This window comes from Pogona vitticeps, chromosome 2 (assembly GCF_051106095.1).
Source record: "Pogona vitticeps strain Pit_001003342236 chromosome 2, PviZW2.1, whole genome shotgun sequence".
NCBI classification, from domain to species: Eukaryota; Metazoa; Chordata; class Lepidosauria; order Squamata; family Agamidae; genus Pogona; species Pogona vitticeps.
In genome coordinates, this window is record NC_135784.1 from 84,415,210 (window position 1) to 84,440,379 (window position 25,170).

The 25,170-nt window shown below is 44.1% G+C and overlaps 3 protein-coding genes across 5 annotated transcripts in view; 2 read left to right on the plus strand and 1 right to left on the minus strand.

The window, feature by feature from the left end:
* The window catches only part of RNF123 (ring finger protein 123), a 143,279-nt gene extending 141,199 nt beyond the window's left edge, over positions 1-2,080 (plus strand). The window contains exons 38-39 of the mRNA XM_072989877.2: positions 204-289; positions 748-2,080. Of these exons, the coding sequence (XP_072845978.2) occupies positions 204-289; positions 748-847 (186 nt within the window). The 3' untranslated portion in view covers positions 848-2,080. The remainder of the gene's footprint in view (positions 1-203; positions 290-747) is intronic.
* Positions 2,081-2,237: 157 nt separating this feature from the next.
* Positions 2,238-13,697, minus strand: GMPPB (GDP-mannose pyrophosphorylase B). Of its 3 annotated transcripts, XM_020789595.3 has the most exons (10): positions 13,569-13,697; positions 13,168-13,302; positions 12,114-12,194; positions 9,574-9,622; positions 8,855-8,997; positions 7,998-8,156; positions 7,717-7,795; positions 4,122-4,249; positions 3,572-3,754; positions 2,238-2,976 (listed from the first exon to the last, which is right to left on the minus strand). In XM_020789595.3, the coding sequence occupies exons 2-10, from the start codon at positions 13,294-13,296 to the stop codon at positions 2,845-2,847; spliced, it is 1,083 nt and encodes a 360-aa protein (XP_020645254.1). In that variant the 5' UTR covers positions 13,297-13,302; positions 13,569-13,697; the 3' UTR covers positions 2,238-2,844. The 3 variants fall into 3 exon arrangements, with proteins under 3 accessions (XP_020645254.1, XP_020645263.1, XP_072845977.1); XM_020789604.3 differs by lacking the exon at positions 13,569-13,697 and having other exon boundaries at positions 12,114-12,190; positions 13,168-13,301; XM_072989876.2 differs by lacking the exons at positions 13,168-13,302; positions 13,569-13,697 and adding an exon at positions 12,332-12,493 and having other exon boundaries at positions 12,114-12,190.
* Positions 13,698-14,010: 313 nt separating this feature from the next.
* Positions 14,011-23,877, plus strand: NICN1 (nicolin 1, tubulin polyglutamylase complex subunit). Its single transcript, XM_020789617.3, has 7 exons — positions 14,011-14,196; positions 15,565-15,706; positions 16,023-16,211; positions 19,315-19,428; positions 20,962-21,033; positions 21,173-21,277; positions 22,067-23,877. The coding sequence occupies exons 1-7, from the start codon at positions 14,057-14,059 to the stop codon at positions 22,106-22,108; spliced, it is 804 nt and encodes a 267-aa protein (XP_020645276.3). The 5' UTR covers positions 14,011-14,056; the 3' UTR covers positions 22,109-23,877.
* Positions 23,878-25,170: the final 1,293 nt, after the last annotated feature.

Here is a 25,170-nt window from a genome sequence, read left to right on the forward strand (position 1 = left end):
AGAGGTGAGCACACACACACACACACACACACACTGGAATTAAGAAGCAGCATACATTCTGAATAATAGGTAGAATTTGTGTCCTTATATTTCTCTTATGTGCTGTTTACTGTAAAGTATTCCTGTTTTCATCATACGGTTGGTATCTTGCATGAATGTAATTACCGAATCAGTGGTGGCAGCTTCTCTCCTCTTTGTTTCAGCCTACCAGTGAGGAGGACCTGTGCCCTATCTGCTACGCCCATCCAATCTCTGCTGTATTCAAGCCATGCTCACACAAGTCCTGCAAGTGAGTAACCATCAAGAAAGGGCAGGAAATGAGTGCTCTCATACTTTTGCTTCCCAGTTGGATTTTAAGATCAATAGCAAATTTAAGCATCCTGAAAATCAATTTAATTGACAGAAGCAAGATTCAGCTCTTCTGGCTGGGAAGGTTGGCTTGAAACTACAGGAATAACTTCCAGTTAAGTCTTAGAAGCAAGATGGGAAGCAGAGCAGAATGCCCACTGGATGGGAAAAGGCTTCAGTAACTCCCATTTATCTTTCTCTAGCAGAGATATGCAGGTGCTCAGAAAAACAAATGGAAGCAAAATTCCAGTTGTTTGAACTAAAATAGGCATAGTCCTGTGTGCACCAGCCACATGCAAGAAGCACTTACACACATTTGCAGCTATTAAGAGCCTTTTGAGACTCTTGCCTTGTACTCATGAATGGATGTGTATGGGTTTCTTCTTCTGTCTCTTCTAGAGCCTGCATCAACCAGCACCTGATGAATAACAAGGACTGCTTCTTCTGCAAAGCCACCATCACGGGTGTGGAGGATTACATTAAGCCAGCCACCTCCTAGTGCCTGGACCCTGCAGGGCAGGGCCGCATGCCTGGGCAGCTTCTCCACATGGTGGGCTCTCCCTGCTCCGGGAGCACCTCTGTCCATGGCAGCTGCTGTTCAGCACAGCTGAGCTCAGTTTTCTTAACACCTCTTGCAGGCCAAGCACTGCTGTATGCATCACCTAAGGCACACCCCTCAGTCTCCCTGAATTTAAGTACACTTCCTGTGGCTATCATTGACTCCAAACAAACAGGCATTGGGCTTTTCCAGTTGGTTATGTACAAGGGGCTTTGGTTCTTTTTCTCAGCCTGAATCTGCAGCTCCTTTCTAGCATCTGCCCCAGGATGCTTGGCTTGTTCTTTAGCTGGGAAACATTCTTTTTGGTGTGATGCTTTCATTGATGGGGTAACAGCTGATCGCACAGCCAGCATTTTCTCCTGTGAGTCCAGCTGCTTACCAGTCGTGTGTGTTCTTGTTGCTGCTATTGCAGCACTTTGCTATTTGACCATGCATGTGTGGCTCAGAGTTGGTTCAAATAGTTCTGTGGACATAATTGGCAGCAGCCCATCTACCTGATTTAGTAGCTGTGAAGAGAGATTGTAAAGTATTTCTCGTGTGCAATTCAAGGGTCATACAGTTCAGTAAAGGACTGTGCCTGCCTGCCAGCAAATTTGAATCTGCTCTTATTGTTTCCTTTCCTTTGAAGATCAGGAAAGGTAGAGAAGCATAGTAAAATCACTAGATCAGGTTTTTGTGGTAGGAGCTTAATGATACAACAAAAGGGGTACTATTGCTATAATTAACTTAAGGGCAGAGATAAAGCCTAGAACCACCAGAGGAATGAGTGTGAACAGACATTTAAGCTCTTAGGAAGGAAATCAAATACAGTCAAGTGCCAGGGTTTGGTCCATGCATTGTGCATTTGCTTAGAAGTGCTATAACTAGGCTGACTTCATGGGCCACAACAGGGGCAAACCTGCCTGCACTGCTATCTTCCACCAGCAGAAGGTGCCTATGGCACCAGCCCTTCACTGTGTGACCAGGCTGCCTGTACTATCCAGGAGCAGACAAGGATTTTTTAAAAATTTACTAACTGTGTGTGACTTGTAACCTGAAGTGTTGGGGAGGGCAGTGAACATTCTGCTTGGAGCAAGAAATTGAACTTACGTACATCTGTGATTGTTTCCTCCCCCCATCCCCCTCCAAAGTGGAGAGGGTGTTACTTCCATAAAATGGAATATTATTAAATTATTATTCCTTAAGGGTGTCATTTGTATTCATTCAGTCATCGCTCATAGGCTGGCAAGGGAGCTACACACAAGGAAGAAAGCAGTAAAGGGGAGCTGCCTTTAAGGGCGATAAGCATTTTTGGTGCCTCTTGTGGAACAGACAACATGACACCTCAGCATTCACTGTTCATTAGAACATAATATTGTTTCATCCATTTTCATGATGGAACAGAGTTTTGTTCAGACTTCTTGAACAATATAGTTGTTGGTTATTGGCCATCCAGAGGGAAAAAAGTCAGTTTCTGTAAGGCAGTAGAATTTGCAAGAAGAGCACTGTATTCTTTCTTTCCCCCATGGGCTACGGAAGAAGACACCATGTTGCAATGGTAGCATAACATGCTGCCCACCTACCGGCCTATGTAGGTCTCTTCTCTTACAGTAGTTGAGCTATTATAGCACAAGCTGCACTTAAGAGTCACTTTCCAGACTGGACCTCTGGCCTGTGCAACAGAACAAAGCCGGAACTGGCCCATCTCACCCTCTCCAACCTCTGTTCCCAAGGAGGAGCAGGGGGGACTTTCCCGCTGGGCTAAATGCACCTTTATCCTGCCACACACTTAAGACCCCAGCAAGGGTTGAGAGGGCAGAGTACACATTTTAGAGAGACGTTCTGTTGAAAATTCAACAAAGAGCCTCTGCTGCCAAGGCACAGAATAGGGATAGCTCAGTCCAGGCAAGACAGGGAGGGTCCTATTAGCTGATCTGGCACTCAACAATCAAGAGCTGTTACATGATGATGCGTGGCTCCGGTACAGACTCAGCAATGGATTTGTGAGGCAACACATTGGCACCATTGAGGTAGAGTTCATCATTCACAATGACATCCTCACCCAGAACGGTCACATTCTCCATCCGCACCTGAGGGAACAACATAGCAGAAAGTTACCTTTGGGGCTTCTGTATTGAGCCAGAAAAGATATTCTACAAAATGAACTTGGCTGAAAAGATGAAGCAAGTTACTTGTGCCTATAAAAGAATGAGACAGCTCTTCAGGCAGCTTCTACTCCCAGACCATGCTTTCTGTTTCACCTAGCAATGAAAGCTAGGGTGGGCAAATTATGGTCCACAAAATGTTGGATTTCAGCTCCTCTATCAACCCTACCCAGTTAAAAGTTACACATTTTGTGTAACTACACAACAGGTTTTCAGCCCTTAAGTTGGGAATTCATGAGATAAGCTTCATGGTTTGGAAGCAGCTCCCAAAATACTGAAAAAATAACTAGCCAGAATCACACATGCATTCCAGGTGTATACAATGTTAAGTATGAGAAAAAGCAAATGTGCAGAAGTGCAAACAAATTTTAACAAGAGCTTGTCCAAAAGAGAAGGCCGTGCTGAGAACAGACTTCATCCGGTGGCATTTGTGTTGACTAAACCTTCCGGAGAGTGTGGTGAGAACTTAATTTGACTAGGACATGTCCTTACATTAAAAACAACTACACTTGGCACTCACCCACTGACCCACAGAGGAACTCCAGCCAACAATACATGACTCAAGCCAGGAATGAGAACGAATGCGTGACCCCTTCAAAACAGTGCAACGCTTGATCCGAACCCCATCCTCTACTACCACGTCTGCCCCAATAGTAACATTGGGGCCAATACTGCAATTTGATCCAATCTTAGCAGTTGGGTCCTGAAATCAAAAGAAACTTCATTCATTTAAAATATCTATAAGCCGTGTTTCTCCCAAAGGATCCAAGGTAGCTCACAGTATTAAAACAAACAAAATTAAAGCCAAATAATAAAAGTATTACAATATTTAAAAAGCATTGAAGAAATATCGTATTAAAACTCACAATAAGAGCAATGAAAAGCAGTCTTCCCTGAGCAGCTTCCTCTTCTAAAGGTATTAGACTACATAGCTTTAGTCCCCAAGAAAAAAAATCAGTATCAAGACCATCTGTTCCCCTACATGATTGATTGATTAATTAATTAATTAAGGCTGACCCTACTGAAATACATTCATTCTCCTCCACAGTACAAATAAATGTAAGAATTACCACTAGTACGTTCCCCATGAACCCTGCTGCTGAGTGTAACCGCTCTGGCTGCTTCATCCTCAGAGATTGTAAATACATGCACATGCCAGTCAGGAAGTCTTTAGGCTGCCCAATATCCATCCAGAATCCTGTGATAATAAAAAAGATGGCATTGGTAAGCACCAGTCTCCTTTGATAGACCTTCTTGGGTCACTATTGTTAGTTGTGTAAATGGAGCAGCCAAAAAGTGTGCCTAATAGATTTACTGAAATAAGAGATGAATGTTTCTCTCTAGCAGTCCCATCCCCATTCTAAAACATTAAAAATACCAAATGAACAATTTCCCAAATCCATGGCATTGAGATTTTAAAAAGCACAACCAGAATAAGACTGTACAACTCTCAAAAATGTTAATGTTACTGCTCAACAACAGACGCTTCAAGAGATGAAACAACACTTAAGATCTAGTACAGTGGTGTCTCGCTTAGCGAGCGCTCTGTTTAGCGACGAAATCGCTTTGCGACGAACTTTTTGCGATCGCTTTACGATGTTCCCTATGGGATATTTTCGCTTTGCTATGACTGATCATCGCAAAGCGACCATTTTCGCACAGCTGATTGGGGGTTTCAAAATAGCTGCCGGGGAAAAAACATGGCCGCCCGCTGTTTTCTGGGATGGATTCCTCGCTTAAAAGGCACCGAAAATAGCCGCGCTATGGAGGATCTTTGCTGAACGGTGAGTTTTAAGCCCCTAGGAACGCATTAATCAGATTTTAATGCGTTTCTCTGGGCTTTTTAATATCGCATAGCAACGTTTTCGTTCAACAGCGATTTTTGCGGAATGAATTAACGTCGCAATGCGAGGCACCACTGTATCTATTTTAGATGCAGTGAGGCTAGTGTTGGACTAAAATATAATAACTATGTGCTATCACATTGATTCCAACTTACGGTGACCTCTTTCCCGGGTCTTCTAGATACAGTATACTAACTCAGAAGTGGTTTATCAGTACCACCTTCTAGGAGCATTCTGGGACTGTACAGCTTGCCCAAGACCACGAAGTGTAGCCCTTTTCTCAAATAGCAAACTGGGGAATTAAACTCCCTAAATCTGGTTCCATGGCCAGGTTCTCCATCTCACTGAGCTATCCAGCCAGTGGATTAGGACAACATAGGTTCAAATCCCCATTTGTATGTGGAACTCACTGACCAGTATCCTATTGCTGAAACATGGAGTGTAATAACAATCACATAAATGTCTCCTTCCTGGGGCTGACATTAGCCTCCTTCCTCCCTAGCATTAGCCTGATCTTACACTGGTCTCAAGATGAGTTGCAGAACTAGCTGTAGGGCACGCAGTCTGCTATAGCAGGGGAAAAATTTATGTAGTTGCTCTTCTGCTATCCATTTAGGTAATACAGTGGAGTATCGACTTCCAGATGGCTCCACTTGCATACTTTTCGGCCTACGGACCAGAAGGGGGAGGTGGAGAAAACACAAAATTCAAATTTGCTGCTTTCCCCGCCTCCCCCTTCCAGTCCATAGGCTGCAGGTTGTGCCTCCTGATGCCTTCCAGGGCTTCTCCACAGCCATGGGAGGCATTTTGGAGGTCCCCCCCCACCGCCGATAGTGCTTCAGAGGCACTATTGGCGGTGGCGGGGAAGGCCTCCGGAGGTCCCCCCCCCCCGCCGACACAGGCTTTCCCAGGGAGTGGACCGGTCCTACCAGGGGAGGGCTTCCCCCGGTAGGCCTGGTCTACTCCCTTGGAAAGCCTGGGGAGTAGACCAGGCCTACTGCGGGAAAGCCCTCCCCTGGTAGGCCTGGTCTACCAGGCTTTCCCGGGCAGTAGACCGGGCCTACCAGGGGAAGCCCTCCCCGGTAGACCCAGTCCACCCTGGGAAAGCCTCTGTCGGCGGGGGGGGGGGGGACCTCTGAGAGGCCTCTGGTGGCAGCGATGGCGGCGGCGGGAGACCCCTGGAAGGCTTCAGAAAGGTAAGTGTAAATTGTATTAATTTTTTTGTTTGGGGGTGGGTTCTTGGGCTGGGTACGGATTAAATGGTTTTCAATGCGTTTCTGTGGGAAATGCATTTTCGACTTGAGGACTTTTCGACCTACAGACCCTGTTCAAATACGGATTAATTCCGTAGGTCGAGACCCCACTGTAGGATATTGACCATTTATGACATTAGGGCACAGACTCTGAGTTCCTTCACAGGTTAGTTTTCACAATAACGTGGGAAAAGGGAGAGCCATCTACACTACCTTGAGTTCACTGGGGGAAAGGTGGCCTATAACTGTAACAAATTCAGAAAGGGAGATTTTAGACACAATTTCTGAAAAATGGTACTAGAGCAAAATCCTCCAACTGTCAACAATTGCTAGGGACCAGTTCTACAACTACAGTAATGTGCATGACAATGTAGTTTTCAAAGGGGTAGCCATGTTAGTCTGTGCAAGCATATCAGAAAAGAAACAAAAGCAAAAAAATAGGATACAAAAATGTGGCACTTTAAAGACTAGCTGCTATATTGTAATGTATGCTTTCATGAGTCAAGTCAAGTGGTAATACTGCGAGAGAGACCCAGGGGAGAAAACAACTAAACCCCGCTAGTTGTCACTTTCAATCCACAACAAACCACTCACTTACACACATCCAAAATGATCTCCAACCCATTCTTGACAAGAAGAATACTTCACTCTCCCAAGCCTTTGGTGGCAGGCCTCTACTTGCTTATAGACAAACCCCCCAATCTCAAAAATCTATTGATACACAACAGCCTGGACAACACTGATACAGATTTGGGGACTGAGCCCTGCTACAAACACAGATGCCAACTTTGTCCTCATATCATTGGGATTTGAAAGTTGCTATCCTGGAGAAGAAACATTACATAACAATATTTCAAAGAGAATCAACTGAAATAAAATGTATACAGATGCTGAGAACTCATCTTAAAGGGTTAAATATCAGTCGAAGGTTCTTAAGTTATTACCAGGTGTGAAATGCTACAGTGACTGTGTCTACTCTGGTGTTGCTATCCACAGCCTTTACCAACAAAACATTGTCACTTTTTACAAAACAACATTTCAAAGGGGAAGGAACCTGCTTAAAAGAACTAAATATTGATCAGGAGTCTTAAGTTATTATCAAGAGTCTTAAGTAATTACCAAGTGTGAAATGTGACATTGATTCACACAATTTGCAACTTGTAATACTATATGAAACAACCACAGTCACTTCATCCTCTGTATCCCCCCAGATCATGGGACCATGTTTAAATGATTGCCATATAGTCTCACTCTTATGTCTGAGGAAATGGGCTTGATCCACAAAAGCTCATGTTAAAATACAGTATTTTAAGGTGTCATAACATTTTTGTCTCTTTTTTTCTATGCACAACCATGTTTTTTTTTGTCTACCACACAAAAGTGAGTCATGGAGATTTCAGTGTTTCAGTCTGCATGTTATAAGCTATGTCAGTGCTTTACACCCTTATTTTGTTTTGCTTGCAGAGAGTGACAGTGATTACCATACTGTTGTGTAACATTACTTCTCTTAAACTGTCTTAATGCAAAACTTCTAATCTTTTCTCACGTGCTGGAAGTATGGTCCTTACCTTGTAGTTCCATAGCGTAGAGTTGTCCTTGTTCTGCCATCACAGGAAAAATTTCTTTCTCAATCGATGTCGGCCGTAGCTAGAGGGAGGCAAGAGATCTGTCAATTGACTATTTTTGCTGCAACTTTCCATGGATGTACAATTTCCATGGACCTCATTTTAAAAAACATCTTTATCTCATGACCAGGTCAGGAGGAGATGCCCAGCCAGAATCAAATCCTCAGTTGTCTCTGACAGTCTGTCCTCCACAAGACCTCTGTCCTGCCCTTCTTGCTTCATACCTGAATTCGTTCTAGTACACTTGGATTTAAGATGTACATGCCAGCATTGATCTTGTTGGAGACAAAAACCTGAGGTTTCTCCACAAAGCGGTGTATGCGCCCAGTATCTGCATCACACACCACTACGCCATATTTGGAAGGCTCCTCCACTTTTGTCACCTGCAAAACAAAGTGAGTATCCAACTTACAACTGGCAGGCACACATACAAAGTGTCACATCATGTAGAAAAAGTTATTACGGAGTTCTGTGCCTTCTTCCCCATTTTCAGCAAGTCTCTGAAAAATTGGTTGTTGTGGGTTTTTCGGGCTCTTTGGCTGTGTTCTGAAGGTTGTTCTTCCTAACGTTTCGCCAGCCTCTGTGGCTGGCATCTTCAGAGGACAGCACTTCAGGTGAGCACAGAGTGCTGTCGTCTGAAGATGCCAGCCACAGAGACTGGCGAAACGTTAGGAAGAACAACCTTCAGAGCACGGCCAAAGAGCCCGAAAAACCCACAACAACTATTAGATCCCGGCCGTGAAAGCCTTCGCGAATACATTCTCTGAAAAATTTCTGCAAGCCAAAAGAAGAGTAGGATGGGACTGTGTTCATGGCAGTTATTCTATCATTCAGGTTTTGCATTAGAAAAAAGGATATGTGGATGTACAAATAATCTACCGCTCTGTTTTACATATTTATCAAAAAGGATATACTTTAAGATGTGAACAGGGGAGGGATCATTAATATTTTAGGGAACTGACTTTTTAAAATAAATATTTTGCTGTACTCAGATTTCTGGGAGATCTCCAACTAGAAGAAAGAGAAAAAACCTGAGACCATAAAACATTACAAGCTTATGGTTGATCCACCAAGTACTCACCACAATGGTGCCCTCTTTTCCATGATTACTGTGGAAACGCATCATGTCTGTGAAGGGGAAGTCACAGATCACATCACTGTTGAGCACAAAGAAAGGCTCTGAGTTCTCAGTCAACAATGCCCGTGCTAGTGCCAGGGGGCCAGCTGTAAAGAAAACAAAAGTCTTCAGTGGTCACTTATTCAGAACTCCACTGGCTACCATAACCATTATGGATTGCTCAACCCATCCCCGGAAGACCCATCAAATACAGCTGCTGCCTTGATTCAGTAGCTAGCCATCAACGACATGCAGCTAAGGTATGTAGGGCTGACAGATGTTTAGGATCCTGACTCCACAGAGCTAAGTAGATATGTGCTGCTAGATCACAGTTACATTTCTAAATCATGATTACATGGTTACAGTAACCCTACAGAAATCTCCATGGAGGACAGTCAAGTTAGCCTGCTGCAGCAAGAATGGCCAGGAATCTTGTGCCACTTAGGGTAGTACCATGTTAGGGTACTACAATTTTGGCATATGTTCTTGTCAACTGAATGTTGGTGCATTGCTCTGCTGCAACAGGCTAACACAGTCTGTCCCACAAACATTGTGAGGAAACATGTCATGTTCAGCTGTCTTGAATGGAAATCCACTAATTTCACAAAGAAACTTGCCCAGACCCAAACAAATAGCATTGTTCTAATCAAATACAAACATTTACAAAGAACTGGACCTATTACCTGTGCCCAGTGGTTCCTTTTCATGTGACAGTGAAATGCGAATGCCCAGCTGAGAAACAAAACAGAATTTGGAAAATGACAGGAAAAGCATTATGTTGCATGCATGTCAAAGACTTGCTATGCAATTGCCAGAGAGCCATTCGATCCCCTCTTATCAGGCTTTCAGAAATCCTTTCTAACATGGCAGAACAATCACAGTAGGAACATCCACAGCTGTCCCAACCTAGTCCATGGCCAAACACGGACACACAGGTCGGTGCCATGCTAGTGTCAGAAGCCTCATTTTGCAATGCAGTTTAAAAAGAGTACTGTACAGTAGCTGCTTCAGCCCAATGTCCTCACTCACAGACCCTCTGTGTGCAGGAGTGGTAGTGGATTTCGGGGGGGAGCACACTGTCAAGTCTCTTGTGGCATCAGTTCAGCATTTTAATATTTTTAGCAGTATGGGAGTGGATTTAACATGAGGGATCTGTGAGAGTTCCACTCTGCCCCATGGCATTCTGTTTTACCCTGGGATCCATTCTAGAAATGCACAAATACTCCTGATTCAGTCTGTATTTACACATTTCTTCAAAGACAGTGCACATTTGTAAACCATTCCAATATTATTCAGTGAATAACTTAACAGCAACTTGCAGACTGTCAGCTCTCGGCTGCTAATGAACAGCACATAGTAAACAAGAAGATTAAAATATAACTTGCCACATTGGAAAAATAACTGTAATACATCATCCATATTTGTATCATAACTCTACCATCTTAATTTTTGCCACACTTTTTAAAAAGCAAGTCTGATGAGTATAACAGAACTTGTTTTGAATTAGGTATGCTTGGAATTTGAGCATTTACTACAATCTACAAGTATAAAAAGGACATGGAACCAATGGCTTGGCTGCAGGGAGGAAGGAGGAGATGGAAAGCTTGCCTTCCGTTATCTGCCTTAAGTTATGTTATATTAGGATCCAATGCAACAGGTACACTTGGAACCCACAGAGAAGAGATTGTGTAGTCAAGGCAATAGTGGAGAGGATGCTCAGCATTTTATATTTCAATATCTGAAACATAAAGATGCACATTAAAAACAATACCTCCTCAAACACTTATAGGCCATCGTTGTTGCTTTCTATGGAAAACAACTGAAATGTTTGCAGCTCAAATAGCCTGCTAATGAATATACAGTGGTGCCTCGCGCAACGGTCGCCCCGTAGAGCGACGAATCCGCGCAACGATGCTGTTTACGGCACCTAGATAGGGGAAAAATCACAGAGCGAAGGTCGGTAAGCGGTTTGCTTTGCGACCCGCCCATCAGCTGTTCCGCGACAACAAAATGGCCACCGCGCCCCCCAAAATGGCCGCGCATAGCGTTTTCGCGCCCTCGTTCAGCGAGGGGAGAGCGCGAAAATGGCTGCCGGCCATCCAGGAACATCGCACAATGGTGAGTATTTGGCCGAATTGGAACGCATTAAACGCTGTTTAATGCGTTCCAATGGCTTTTTACTTTCCGTTGAGCGATGTTTCACACAGCGAGGGTTAATCCGGAATGGATTAACCTCGCTGTGCGAGGCACCACTGTACCAGATTACAGAAGGGAATGTGGGTTCTTGCTCTTTACTAACAGTTTTGTAGTTACTATGCCAATCAATTAAATAGAATCCACAAACTTTCACTTTGTTGTTGTTTAGTCGTTAAGTTGTATCCGATTCATCATGACCACATGGACCAGAGCATGCCAGACCCTCCTGTCTTCCACTGCCTCCTGGAGTTTGGTAAAAGAAATTCACTTACCAAAAGCTAAATATAAGGATATATACCTAAGAATAATGGGTTGTGTTTTGTTTGATTTATTTAGCACCAGTTAAAATCATAGCATAGACAAGGGGTTGGTATGCTAGCTAGAAACTACCATGTTTCCCCAAAAATAGGACAGGGTCTTATATTAATTTTTGCTCCAAAAAAGCGCATCAGGGCTTATTTTCAGGGGATGCTTAATTTTTTTCATGTACAACAATCTACATTTATTCAAATACAGTCAAGTCATCTACTGGTTGCTGCACAATGGTGGAGGGCAGGGTTACACTTAACTAGGGTTTATTTTTGGGGTAGGTCTTATATTACGAGCATCCTGAAAAAGCTTATTTTCAGGTTAGGTCTTTTTTGGGGGAAACGGTACTTAAATTTGAGCACTGCATTACAGTTGAGTTTCACATGCAGAAACCTTTAGCACAAATTCAGTAAGGAATTCAGCAAAGTCACTTGTGTCAGGCGCCAAACCCCCAAATTTAAATGAGCTGCCAAATCCTCAGATCATAAACAATGGACAAATTAATCACCAGTTATCCACTATAGCATGAACTGGGAGGCAGTGTGGCTAGTGAAAAGCTACTGAACCCCTATATTTTAAAAGGCGCTCATCTGCATTCAGAGAGAAATGCTGTGGCAGACACAGAAAGGCTGCAGCTAACTTAGATGGGTGTCTGTTTATGATACCCCCAGTTAGTTCATAAAAGCAGGTTAAGAATTGCTAAGCTCTAGACACTTACCCTTTGCTCTTGTTCTTTCATCTCCTTCTCAAGCAGTTCTGACATGTAGCTGACAGCAAGGATCACATGAGTCACACCTGCCTGTCAAGGATGAGGAAATCAGCATTCACCAGTAGCTGCAAAACTAGTGATGTGCAGAGGCCTGACAACCTTCTCTGAATAACAGAGGTCATGGGTGATCTGCCCTATGACGTTCTGATGACGCAGCAACCCAATACTTGCCATAGTCTGTGGTGATACTTGTGGATTTCTAGTACTCTGTGAAGACCCCATTCCTGTAACTAGGGAAATGAAAAGAACAAGGCCAGGGCACAGACTAAATGCCATAGGCAGGATGGAAGGGCACCAGCAGAAGTCTGCAAAGCTGGAAGTTCAGTTTTATTTTTATTTTTCCAAGCCACCAGAAGGTGGCTCCCATCAGCTTTCTAATGCAGCCTCTGCAAAAGGAGAGAGGGAGGGACTTTAAAAGAGGGCAGCTCTCCTTGAGTCCTTCTTAAGGCCAGAATAAACAGATCTTGCACCTACTCTGTTAAATTTATGGCCCATCCCCTCCCAATCTCCACCCTTCTTGTTCTTGGATCTGGTGCTGTGGGCAGATTATTTAACAGCTTTGTAGCAGGAAACGCAATAAAAGTTCATTTCAAAGATAAACAGCCTGCTCTCCTTTGCCTTCCCTAGTTTTTCTTCCTCTTTCCTCACTTCTGATTGAGAGAGGTGTGAATGTCAGATTGAACACAGGTAACATGCTTCACCCTAATCGTGCCTAATTCTACCCTGCGGTTACCACAGAAATACCACAATATCCCCGATTTTGTCTCACGTATACACATCTCGCTGAAGACAGTGCACACTCCTCTCCATAATACCCTACATTTCATTTATCATGGGCGCAAGTCACCGTCCCAGAAGACGGGACAAGCAAGTCGCACCACTGGCCCGGGAAGACGACTCTCGTAAGCTTAGAAAATGCTTCTGCACCCCTGGCAATCAACGTGCCTGAGCCTCAAGCCCGGCCTCTCCGCCAGCTTCGCCCTCGCCCACCCCCCTTCCTTACCTTCACCAAGGCCTCCACCTGGTGCAACAGGATGGGCTTGTTACAGAATTCGACCAGGGGCTTGGGGATGCTGAGCGTCAGCGGACGCAGCCGTGTGCCGTAGCCGCCCACCAGGATCAGTGCCTTCATCCTTGCCTGAGGGAAGGGGGACAGCACAGAGAGGGAGCCGCGGTCACATCCCGGCCCACGGGCCCCCGTTTAGGCCTTCTCGGCCACCCGCTCCCTTTCCTTTCCCCTCCCCGTTCCCTTCCTCCTCCGGGCTCAGCGAGACCGGCCAGCCAGCTTCGGGGTCCGGAATCTCTCGATCCTCGTCGGCCGAAGCGACCAGGTCCAAACACCGGAGGCCTGGACGAGAACAGACTCGGGTGAGGCTTCGCTGCACCTCCGCAGAGGAGACCCACCTGCCGCTCTCAATCGGACCCAGACGATCCTCTTCCCCGCCCGCGGCAGACCGAACGAGCCTCCACGGCATCCCCGTCAGGAGCCCGTTCGAAACCTCTGACCAATCAATGTCTTTGACGTGGCCTAACACGCTAACTGTCCAATGTCAAGCGAGAGCAGACGTAGCAGCGGCCCAATCAGATAGAAAGCTATCCCGTTGTCACGGCAACCAATAAAGGGGTAGAAGCGCGACCGGCTTCCGTCATATCAGGGCGCCAGCAAGATTCCCCGGGACACGTCGCTGCTCACGTTGCTGCCCAGTGAAGCAGGGCCACTTCGACTTAAGACTCCGCCCCTCAAAAAGACTCCGCCTCTGCTCTCGTATCCGCCCAGCTTCCGCACGGGCCTGAAACGTCACGCCGTGTGCGCAGTGACGCAAGCCTTAGAAACAGAGGCGCTCCCTTAGGGAAGCCGGAAGAGGGCGTCCTGCGTGACGTACGGGGCTGCCATGTTGGTAGTGGCACGGGGGGGGGAAGCTGCGCCGTTATGCCCGAGCCGCTCTCTTCTCGTTCCAAGCGGCAGGTCGTTCAGCGGACGAGGGAAGGTTGCGAGGGGAGAGACCCTTAAGGGATCGGGAGCGAGCGGACGGTAGGTTGTGCTCCAGGGATGCTTCTGCGGCGGGTCAAGGGTGTAGCCGTTGTTCACGTCTGTACGGGCCGCCGGTCCCTTGTGTCGGGTATAGCTGAGGGATGCGTGTCTTTTCGCCGTGGCTTTTCCCAAATGTAGGGAACGGGGTCGGTGGCTGATGAGAGGAAAGGAGGGAGGGTCCGTAACGTGGCGGGTCCGGAGACTTAAGAGCAGTGTCACCGAACCAGTGTAAGGGCTCCGGGTGCAGACCTAGAACAGACCCCTCGCCGTCACGGGGCCTGAAGGGGGTCCCCACGACTAGCAAGCCCCAGTGATCGTGGCGGGACAGCGGGAAGCATGGCTTTAAAGTTCTGGGTCCAACCGAGTGAAAGATTTGTGGAAGGAGAACACCGCTAGCTCTTTGGGGCACCTGAAAGACGGAGAGGTGGTTTTGCGGCATAAGGGTTTTGAGGACACCGCCCACTTCGGTTTCAAAAACAAGCCGCTGGCCTTTTCCTCCTCGTCCCCCCTCTGCAAATGTTCGGGAGCGGCACAGAGCCAGCCAGTGGGGGAAGTTCTGCTCCCACCAGAGGCAGCCGAACACTTTTCACCACTACTAAACATACTGTACTGTACTGTGTATGCGTGTATCTTGCAACATATTGACCTGTGTAAAGGATACGGTGTATTCTCTTCTAGAGTCCTCAGAAAGGCTTTCCTGCTTGGTTTTCTTCTCACCCATCACCACAGGCGCCACCAACAAATCTACATGCTAGCTTGTTTTGCGGCATAAGGTTTTGAGGACATCGCCCACTTCAGTTGCATTTAACCCAAGCGGTGAAAAGCCAATTAATCTTTAAGATGCCACAAGACTCTAGTGCCTGCAGCATATTCCTTCCCCTCCCACCCCTTAACACTCTGTATAGTGCTGCGAGGAGCTTGATATTTGTATGTGTTTACTTGGAAACGTGATCTACTGAATAGAAAAGAGCGTATCTCCAAGTAAGGACTGTAGCCTCGCTGATTTATTGGGGATTGGAGCAGCAGCATAAGGCACAAGAAGCAGAGCTGCTACTCTCACAGGATGTTCTCTGGGTCTTAGTGGGTGGCTCAAATATCATTCCCAGATAATTGCAGGGTAATATCCTAATAATTTGACCAAACCCCCGGAGGCAGTGGAAGACAGAAGGGCCTGGCGTGCTCTGGTGCATTGGGTCACGAAGAGTCGGACACGACTTAACGACTAAACAACAACAAAAAGGTCCTAATGTGTTTATTAGTTTTATTTATATGCCACATTTCTCCCGACAACGTTCACTGACTTCCATGTGTAGGGAAGCCTGCAGTAGGGCTCTTTATTATTCTCCTGACTCCCCTGCTCTTTTCCAGCATGGGGACCATGGCCCATGAGCCGGCGCCCTGCACTGTCAAGAGCCCAGTAGCACTGCAAGTGGGCGACATGAGGACTGAACTAGGCCGGCCTGGTGTTTTGGTGGTTGATGTTGTGCTTCCACATTCACAGACCGTTGATGTAAGTTTGAAAAGTAGCCCGTATTGGGGAGGTTGGTGATTGACATACGATATCTTTGCAGTCTGTTATTTCTTCAACTTTACAGCTGGTGTAAAAGCTAACTGTAAGCTAGGATATTTGTGCATCGTTTTTTCACTTTGTCACTAAAGGCCATTTCTCTACTTTCACTCCTATCTGTAACTAAGAAATTCTAACATCAGACTGCCCAAAGGTTCCTCAGTAAGAGAAGGAATGAATGAAGAGTCCCTAACACCATTTGCAGCACATTACATGTTGCTTGATATGGTTTCAGCTAATTTGGCATTTCCTGTTTCAGCTGCACGAGATTGTGTTCAAGAATTACTACACAGCCTTTCTAACTCTGCGAGTGCAGCGCCGCAACCCCGCAGATGGTGGGGAAGAGAGTCCTTCAAAATGGGTTACCTGCCTGAGGAACTACCGGCTGATGCCCAACCCACACACAGAGGAAGGCTCTCAAGATTACTTCTCTCTTTCCAGACATCAGGTCAGAATTTTAGCTTCTGTTAGCACTGCACATAGCTGGTTTGATTTTTCTACTTGCTCAGGGCTGTCTATTTATTTATTTATTTATTTTATTTTATTTTATTTTATTTTATTTTATTTATTTATTTATTTATTTATTTATTTATTTATTTATTTATTTATTTATTTATTTATTTATTTATTTATTTATTTATTTTATTTCTATCCCGCCTATCTGGACTTTTTAGACCACTCTAGGCGGCTTACAATCAACAACAACAATACAATTTTAAAAACATTACAGCTAAACAGAAATAAAGATCAATGGAGGGTATAAAAAAGAAAAATCGTCAGAAAAATCTACAGTGGGGTCTCTACTTAAGAACGTCCCTACTTAAGAACAATCCAACTTAAGAACAGCTCCATTTGCTAAATTTTGCTTCTACTTGAGAACAGAAATCCAAGATAAGAACAGGAAAAAAAACCTTTCCTGCTCTTTTTTTAACCTTAGGTCATCTTAGGTTTAAAAAAATTCTCCCCCTAGTGGTAGAGTACGTATTAACCAGCTTTGCATTAGTTCCTATGGGAACTAATGCTTCAATGTATGAACGCACCTCTACATAACAAAAAAACAGCCAGAACGGATTAATTGGTTTTCAGTCCATTCCTATGGGAAATTTTGCTTCAACTTAAGAACGTTTCAACTTAAGAACACCATTCCAAAACAGATTAAGTTCTTAAGTAGAGGTTCCACTGTAGTTTCTATGGACGGAAAAGAGCAGATACGGATTAAATGGTTTTCAATGCATTCCTATGGGAAATGCAGATTCAACATAAGAACTTTTCAACTTGAGAACCACCTTCCAATACGGATTAAGTTCTTAAGTAGAGACCCCACTGTATCTGATATGGCAACCTGTACTCAGACTAGGTGGGGCTCGTCAGCCATGGAACACAGCCCATCTAGGAGAAGGAAAACTCTGATTTCAAACCTCCACTGCCTTGTGGCTATATCCACTCGTGGAAAAGGCTTCAGGAGTTAACCTAGAGGCAAAATCCAGAGCTGGAGTCCCGAAGGCAGTTTGTTTCGTTCTGCCAACTCCTGCGACGTTGCTGGAACCAGTTGTATTGGCTCTTGCCTTTCCATTGGACCATTTCAGCAATGTGGAGAGGGGAGATTTGCTGCTTGGGTAATAGCCTATCCTCCATATTACTTTACCCAGGCTTCATGCCCTGGAGAGGACATTCCTCAATTCAGAGCATGTTACCATGGTCTCTTGAGACTGAAAGATGCCTATGATGATAACTCAGACTCTCAACATTTGTTTTTTCTGCTGCAGCAAGTACATCATTCACCGTTTTTAAAATAGTATTTATAGTGTCACACAACCACATAAGGGGACTGGCTAGGGTTCTGTGTGCTTGCTGTAGTAGATTAGTATGGTTAATCTTACGAATACAAGAAAACCATGCTGACTCAGACTAAAGACTTTTTGCTTATAAAGTGACCAAGCAGTTATCTACTGGAGGCTTACAAGCAGAACATAATTACAGCAGACCCAGCCCTCAGCTCAATATAAGCACTTGCAGATATATAGAAATGTACTGGCATCAGTATTTGAGGGCAATCCACCAAACAGCAAAACACAGGATTAATTAAAAGTACTGTATGGAGCTCAAGAAATAGTTAAACCCACAATATAGGAAGGAGGCAATTCAGAACCCAGCAGCCTGACTGTCTTCAGCCTCCTCCATTAGGCATCTTAACCTCAGATGCATACTTTAGACTTGGACTCAACTGCTTTCTCCCCCTCCCCTCCTATCCCATCTGTTGCTTTATTTATCACCTTTCCTCAGGAAGAGTTCTGGGAAACTGTAAAGTTTGCAGTCTTTTATTATCTTTGAATTTTCAAAAGGATAGTCCGGTTCATCTGTTGTAGAAGAAATCCCAATTATGGCGCCTTAAAGGCTAACAACTTCACAGTGGTTTAATTTTCTATTGACTATAGCCCACTTTACTATTTGCATAAAATATTATGTGGAATTCTAGGTGTACGTACAAGGTGATTTACAGACAATGAAATCAGAAGGAAATTATGGACGACAGCAGTTTAATTATTAATACAGTGGTGCTTCAACTTATGAACACCCTGACATATGATCATTTCGAGTTACGACCAGCTCCGGCCGCAAAATTTTGCTTTGACTTGCAGCCAGAGCTTCCAGTTATGAACAGAAAAAGACAGGGGAAAAAGGCGGGGAATTCAGATTGCTAACCATTGATAGGCAAAGAGGCTGCTTCTTTGTAGCTGTTTTGCCCCAATGGTGAGTGCGATCGGAGCAGGCTTCAAACTGCCTGGTAAGGTAAGGTGCTGCTTTCTGCTTTTTAAAAACTGTTCTGGGTGGGTTTTGGAGTGTGGTTTTGGGCCGGGTGATGGGATTATGTTTCTGTGCTGTGGTGGGTCTTGGGGGGGGTTGTTTGTTTTTCCCATTTCCAATGGGTCTTGGGGGGGTTGTTTGCTTTTTGGGTTTTTTCCCCATTTCCGACAGGTCTTGGGGAGTTTGTTTGCTTTTAGGGTTTTTCCCCCCATTTCTGATGGGTCTTGAGTTTGTTCACATTTAGGATTTTTCCCCCATTTCCGATGGGTCTTGGGTTTGTTTGCTTTTGGGGGTTCCCCCCCATTTCCGATGGGTCTTGCGAGGTTTGTTTGCTTTCTGCTTTGCCTTTTTTGCATTTCCGATGAGTCTTGCACAATTTGCTTGCTTTTCTTCCCCCCCCCCCCTTCGGCTGGAACTGATTAATCTTGTTTCCGATGGGTCTTGCAGTGCTGTGGTTTTTTTGGTGATTTTTTCTTTGGCCGGAACAGATTAATTGCATTTCACTGCATTCCTATGGGAAATGGTTCTTCGACTTACAACCATTTTGAGTTACGGCCGGAATTCTGGAACCAATTAAGTTGGTATTGTCCATTTCAAATAAGGCTGTAGGCAGACAAACATTCAGTTGCTAGTATAACAGGAAACTTTCATCTGAATTCCAAACTTTGGAGAGTTAGGTTTCAGTCTACACTCTTACTGTTCCAGTGGCACATGTTCCAATAATGTTGTGTCCTTTGTTTTGCCAGATGCTTTGTGATGTGGACCGGGTCGCTGCCATGCGTTTCATCCTGCGCCAGCCATCTCCAGTGTGGCTGCATTTCACCATTGAGGAGTTGCAGCTTTTCCCTGGGAGTCAGAAGGTGTCTGCCTCACTTCTCCTAAGAGGACCTTTCCCATCTGTCACCACTGTCCAATTCATCCTGAGACTTTATATTGGTCCACTGACCTATGTGAATAGCAATCAAATGAAGTTTTTTTCAGAAGGGGGTTTGGGGTCCTAGAATTAATTATTCTTCAGTGCTCTTAGGGGGTCATCTCCTTCCTAAGAGATGCTAAGATAGCCTGCTTAACTGGAGAAGGTGATGCACCTAGAACACTTCTTTTGATTCATATTTACCAGGCCACCCCCACTTCTTCTTTTCCTTGATTTGAGGTGATTCACTTCAGTAGTAAAAACCATACCTTTGGCTTCCATAGAGTCATACTTGCTATCCTCTTTAATTGCTTGACTGAGTATTGTTTGGGTTTCCTGTGTGACCCAACTATTGAACCCGTCAGCTCCACATTAGCCCATTCATGGATCTCGGTCATCCATGAAATAAGCATGCTGCTTGCTTCCTCATTCTAAAGCCAGTGCCTTAGAATTCACATCCTGTGTGTGGCTCCTGAATAAAGCTGCCAGAGGTCCCCTGTGTGCACAGGACCCATTAGTAATCCATCCTTGGTGTTAACTCTTCAGTGGCCAGGTGTAATTTTGAATCTGGCCTTAGAATGATCTTGATCTGTAAAATCCAGCTTGCGGGAGGGATGATGAAAAATGAAACTGAGGCGGTCCAACTTTGGGCATATAATGAGAAGACAGGATTCTCTGGAAAAGACAATGATGCTGGGAAAGGTGGGAGGCAGCAGGAAAAGAGGAAGACCAAATACAAGATGGATTGACTCCTTAGAGGAAGCCACAGGCTTGAGTTTACAAGAGCTGAGTAGGGCTGTTGAGGACGGGACATTTTAGAGATCTCTCATTCATAGCGTTGCCTTAATTTGGGGGAAACCTACAGCAGATACCATCATCATCACCACCACTTCTTTCTTGTTGGCATGTAGCCTGCTGTGAGAGACTAAATTGCTAACATGTAAAGAGCTGGGGCAGCCATGAGATGGAGTGATGCAGTTTCCTCCAATGGTGGCATGCTTGGGATACCAGCACAACCACTGCAACCCAGTTACTGGACCCCCATGACTTTACTGCTGTTGCCTCCCCCCACTTCTGGGGGGAGGAAGACAAGAGTGATGACATTGATGGCAAGTTGTTCTGAATTGATGCCGGCTGCCTTGTCACCTTTAGAGCATAGCTGCTTTTTGCCTGAGGCCTGGGTGGTTGCAGCCAAGGCACTGTGAGAAGCCCAAAGACCCAGGTTTTTCAGCAGATACTATGGCCATACTCCAAAGGTGACCAGATAGCCAGGAACAGTTCAGAAACAAGCCACTGTCCTTTTCCTCCTTGTCCCCCCTCTGTAAATGTTCAGGAGTGGCACGGAGCCAACCAGTGGGGGAAGTTCTGGTCCCACCATAGGCAGCAGAACACTTTTCACCACTGCTAAACATACTGTACTGTGTATGTGTATATCTTGCAACATATTGACCTGTAAAGGATGCGGTGTATTCTCTTCTAGAGTCCTCAGAAAGGCTTTCCTGCTTGGCTTTCTTACCCATCATCACAGGAGCCACCAACAAATCTACATGATGTAAGTATTATCACTGAGACCTGGCTCAAGAACGTCAACAAGGATTGGTTAGGCTGGCCAGCTCCTGTGGAGGAGCAGCTTTTAGGAAGATATGCTGTATCAACAGAAGCAGGGGAATATAACTGTCCTTTGTTTTCAGGGACTCCCTGATGCGGACAAAGTGTCTTCTGAAGTGCAACAAATGTGGGTTCTGACTGAGATGCTCCAGACCAATCAACCAGCCACACGAATTGGACGTTTTGATGTTAGTTCCTTGTTCTGTTTTTTTGTTCTGGTAGAGTGTCTTCATTGCAGTGTAGCCAGAATCCAAATACAGCAAGAAGAGTTGAAACCTTTGTCCCACAATTTGTGGATACCTTCACGGTTTTGCTGCCCATAGTCGTGGCCTTCCATCATGACGTTAGAAGAGACCTGTTGAATCAGGTCAAAGTTCCATTTAATCCATTGAAGGCAGGCAGATGCAGTGATTATTGAAAGCCCCACTGAAAGATGTTTCTAGTCCTTGTGAAATTCTTTATATCCTATTTTTGTTGCTCCATTAAACTTAGGATGGCTTCCAGGACTTTTTTTCTCCTGCTTTAATTTTTCAGACATATAGGGTGAGTGGGGAATCTAATCCACTCCCCCTAGTCCAGTGGTGGATAGCCTGTGGCCCTCCAGATGTTGAAGCGATAACTCCTGCCATTGGCCTTGCAGACTGGTGCTACTGAGAGAGGGAGGGCTTAAAGCTCCTCGCCACTACCCTAATTCACATTTAGTGATTATCAGCATTTTTATAATAACCTTTTGATAACCCAGTGAAATAGATTAGACTGAGAAAGAGTTGACTGTCCTAGGGGGTAACCCAGTGAATTCCATGACTTGATGGGGAAATGAAGCTGGGTTTTCCTAGTCCAGTACTCTTCAACCATTAGACTACTCTGGATCTCCTAATGTTAGCCTAACAATGGTCTGTTGGAGAAACGTACGTTCTACCGTGGTCCTAGTCTGCTCAACTTCTACTAAAAGTTTAAAAACTTCTCATATATTTCAGGTGGACGGTTCCTATGATTTGAATCTCTTGTCCTACACTTGAGTTTTCTTCTTGGGTTAGAAGACAACAAGGCAACTCGAAGCTGAACTCTCTGGGTTCATTTCCAAAATCCCTACATTTCGGATTTGCTTGAAGCAGAAAGAAAGATGACTACATACATCTGATGGCTTCATGTTGTAGTCCTCTCCCTTTGTTATTTTGAGGCAGCATTTTGGCCTCTGACTCTCCAAGTCATTTGTGGAAAACAGCCTCTGTAACCCTGCATTTCACATAAAGCCCTGGAAGACTGGATTCTCCAAATAGAAGCAACTTTACTCGGACCTGTCATTTTCTACTTTGCTTTTCAGAACTTTCTACTTTATTCAAGCTTCTTTTTAAGTATCCTCTTCAAGAACCTGATACTGGAAAAACAGGGAGAAACAAAACCCTTTCTTTGGCAATGGAATGACTTAAAATGCCAAGACCTTCGAGCAGTTTGTTCTGAAATCCAAGGATGGGACATCCAATTATGTGATGAATTCCTCTGCTGTGGCTACCTCACTTGCAATCCTAGAAAGCATACTTATTAAAAATATACAGTATTTGGGGGAGGGGAATAAGGGAAGTTTCCTGAGTACTTCAAATTCCCTATTCTTTTTAAAGCGAGAGTGGACTGTTTTTGTGGATGTTTAGATCAAGGATGGATCAAGTGCCATCTTCCACACACTGTTGGATTGTGACACTCAGTATTTACTCTGCTAGTTAGGGCTCAGGGGAGAGGCTGTCCAAAAACATCTGGAAGTCCGCCCTTCCTCTAGACGTTGCTAGGTTCTGTTTCACAGCAGATGTGCTGAAGCATATCTAGTAGTCAACAGTGTGACCTCTGTGTAGACACAGATTCTTGACCTTAGTGAAATGTGAATAGCTTAGTTCATGATTGCAGAGGCTTAGCCCTGACATTTCCCAAGCTAGCAGGGCCATAATTACAATGCACTAATGGTTGTATTCAGAGAAAAATAATGTTAAATAGAAGTGGTGGTTTGCACTGTGTCAGAGTAGCTGCATGTTGGTTTTTCAGTTGAAGCCTGGAGCTCTTTGTCATTTCTAGTTGTGAAAACACTAGAACAGATCCTTCTGGAGTTCTTGGCTCAGGGACAACATTACTTTATAGAAAGTTGGGTTACATCAAAGTTAGCAGATGCTAGTATATTCTTAAAAAATTTCACACTTTAACCTTCTGTTTCACCTCCTCAGCTAGCTGTTGCATGGTTGTGTAGCTCTTTTCTTACATCAATGAATTACTTTACTCGCTCAGTAAGTGTTGAGAGCAAGGATATATAAATTGTTATAGGGGAAAGGATGGTTTCAGATTACTTATGCATCAAGAATTGCTGTGTTTAAGAAATCAGGTTCTCAGTTATCGGTCAGTAAAAGTCATCTGAAACTTCCTATCCAAGGGCTGATCTGACTGCTTAAAAAAGGATATCTGGGCACTTTCCCTATTTGCATAGTGCCATATAGCTTCCATCTAAATGCACTTTCCTCATGGTAATTGTTACCCGAAGGACCAAGTTATAGAACAGGCTAAATTATTGCTGTGGGGTTGTGACTTTTGGGAGGTTTTTAAATGCTGGACCTTAGATCTCAGGAGCAAGCTTGTACTATTTGTTTGTAGCTGAGTAGTTTTAATTCCTGTTATTTATTATGAACTATTTATGTTGCTTATTTATAACTGGGAAGAACTGCAATGTTTTCCAATCTTTTGTATTAAATCGGGGTCGATGTACTTAACTCTTTCCCAGTAGACAATAATAAAAATAAATCTTAATTCATATTTATTTATTTATTAGACTTCTACACTGCCCATCTAAAACATGTCTACTCTGGGCAGTTTACACACACAAAAAAAATACAGATATAATAAATGAAAACATAAATACATTAAAAGATGGGGGCCAGTTTTACTATAAGAGTTCAAGATGGGAGAAAAGGAAAAGGGAAAAAAAGCTAAGTGATGGCTGTTGGGAAGTCCTGCCTGTAGAGCCAGGTCTTTAGTTTGTTCTATGTTTCCTTGAATATAAACACATATCACCACATTTCCCATATTTATGCACTTGTAAAACCTGTTAAATTTAAATTTTAACATATTTTAGGCCTTTAAAAATTACTGTATGAACAAGGATGATTTTGTCTCCTGCACTGTCTTGTCTATGATATCAAGGAGGAGGAATGGCAGTACACAAATGAGAAAGAGACCAAAGTGTAAAGAAAAGTTGCTTTCAAATTCTCAATCATAATTAGTAGCTACGTAAATGAACAAAAGGAAGGAAGCCAATCTTAATAAGCCAGAAGAGGTTTGCAAATTAAGATATAAAAGATATGGAAAATAAGGAAGGAAAGTAGTGAGACAGCTTTCCTTGAGTCACTCTGTTTTGTTGTGCTATGCAATCTTGATTTGTTGCAACCAAAGAGACTGATCTGCATGTTTTATTGTTTAAAATTACTATATTTTTCCATGTGTAAGACTATATTTTTGTCTAAAATCTTTAGACTAAAAATTGAGGGTTGTCTTATGCACGGAAGTAAGCTAAGGAGAAAAAACAAGTGGAGGGGAAAGCAGGGACTCAAAGTGATCCTACAGGACTTTGATCCCTGCTTTCGCCTCCACTTGCTAAGCCTTAGAAAAAGGAAAGTAGGGATCAAAGTGCTACAGGATCGCTTTGATCCTTGCTTTCCCCTCTGCTAAGTCCCATGGGGCTTAGCAAAAGGAGGAAGGAAGGATCAAAGCAATCCCGTGGCTGTATAACGAAGAAAGGGATCAAAATGATTGTGCAGTCGTGGATTTGCTTTGATCCCTTTCCCCCTCCTTTTGCTAAGCCACGCAAGGCTTAGCACAAAGGGAGAAAGCAGGGATCAAAGCCATCCTGCAGCTCTTTGATCCTTTTTACCCTACATTTGCCAAGCCCCACTTAGATTTCTTAACTTTAGGATAGAAAAGTCTTATACATGGGGGCATCTTATACAGAGAAAAATATGGTATTTTTAAAACGTTACTTAATTCAGCAGTTATGTAATGTAAAATGCTGCAGTGAGTTTTCCTTAAATGAAAAAGTATCTAAACTGAA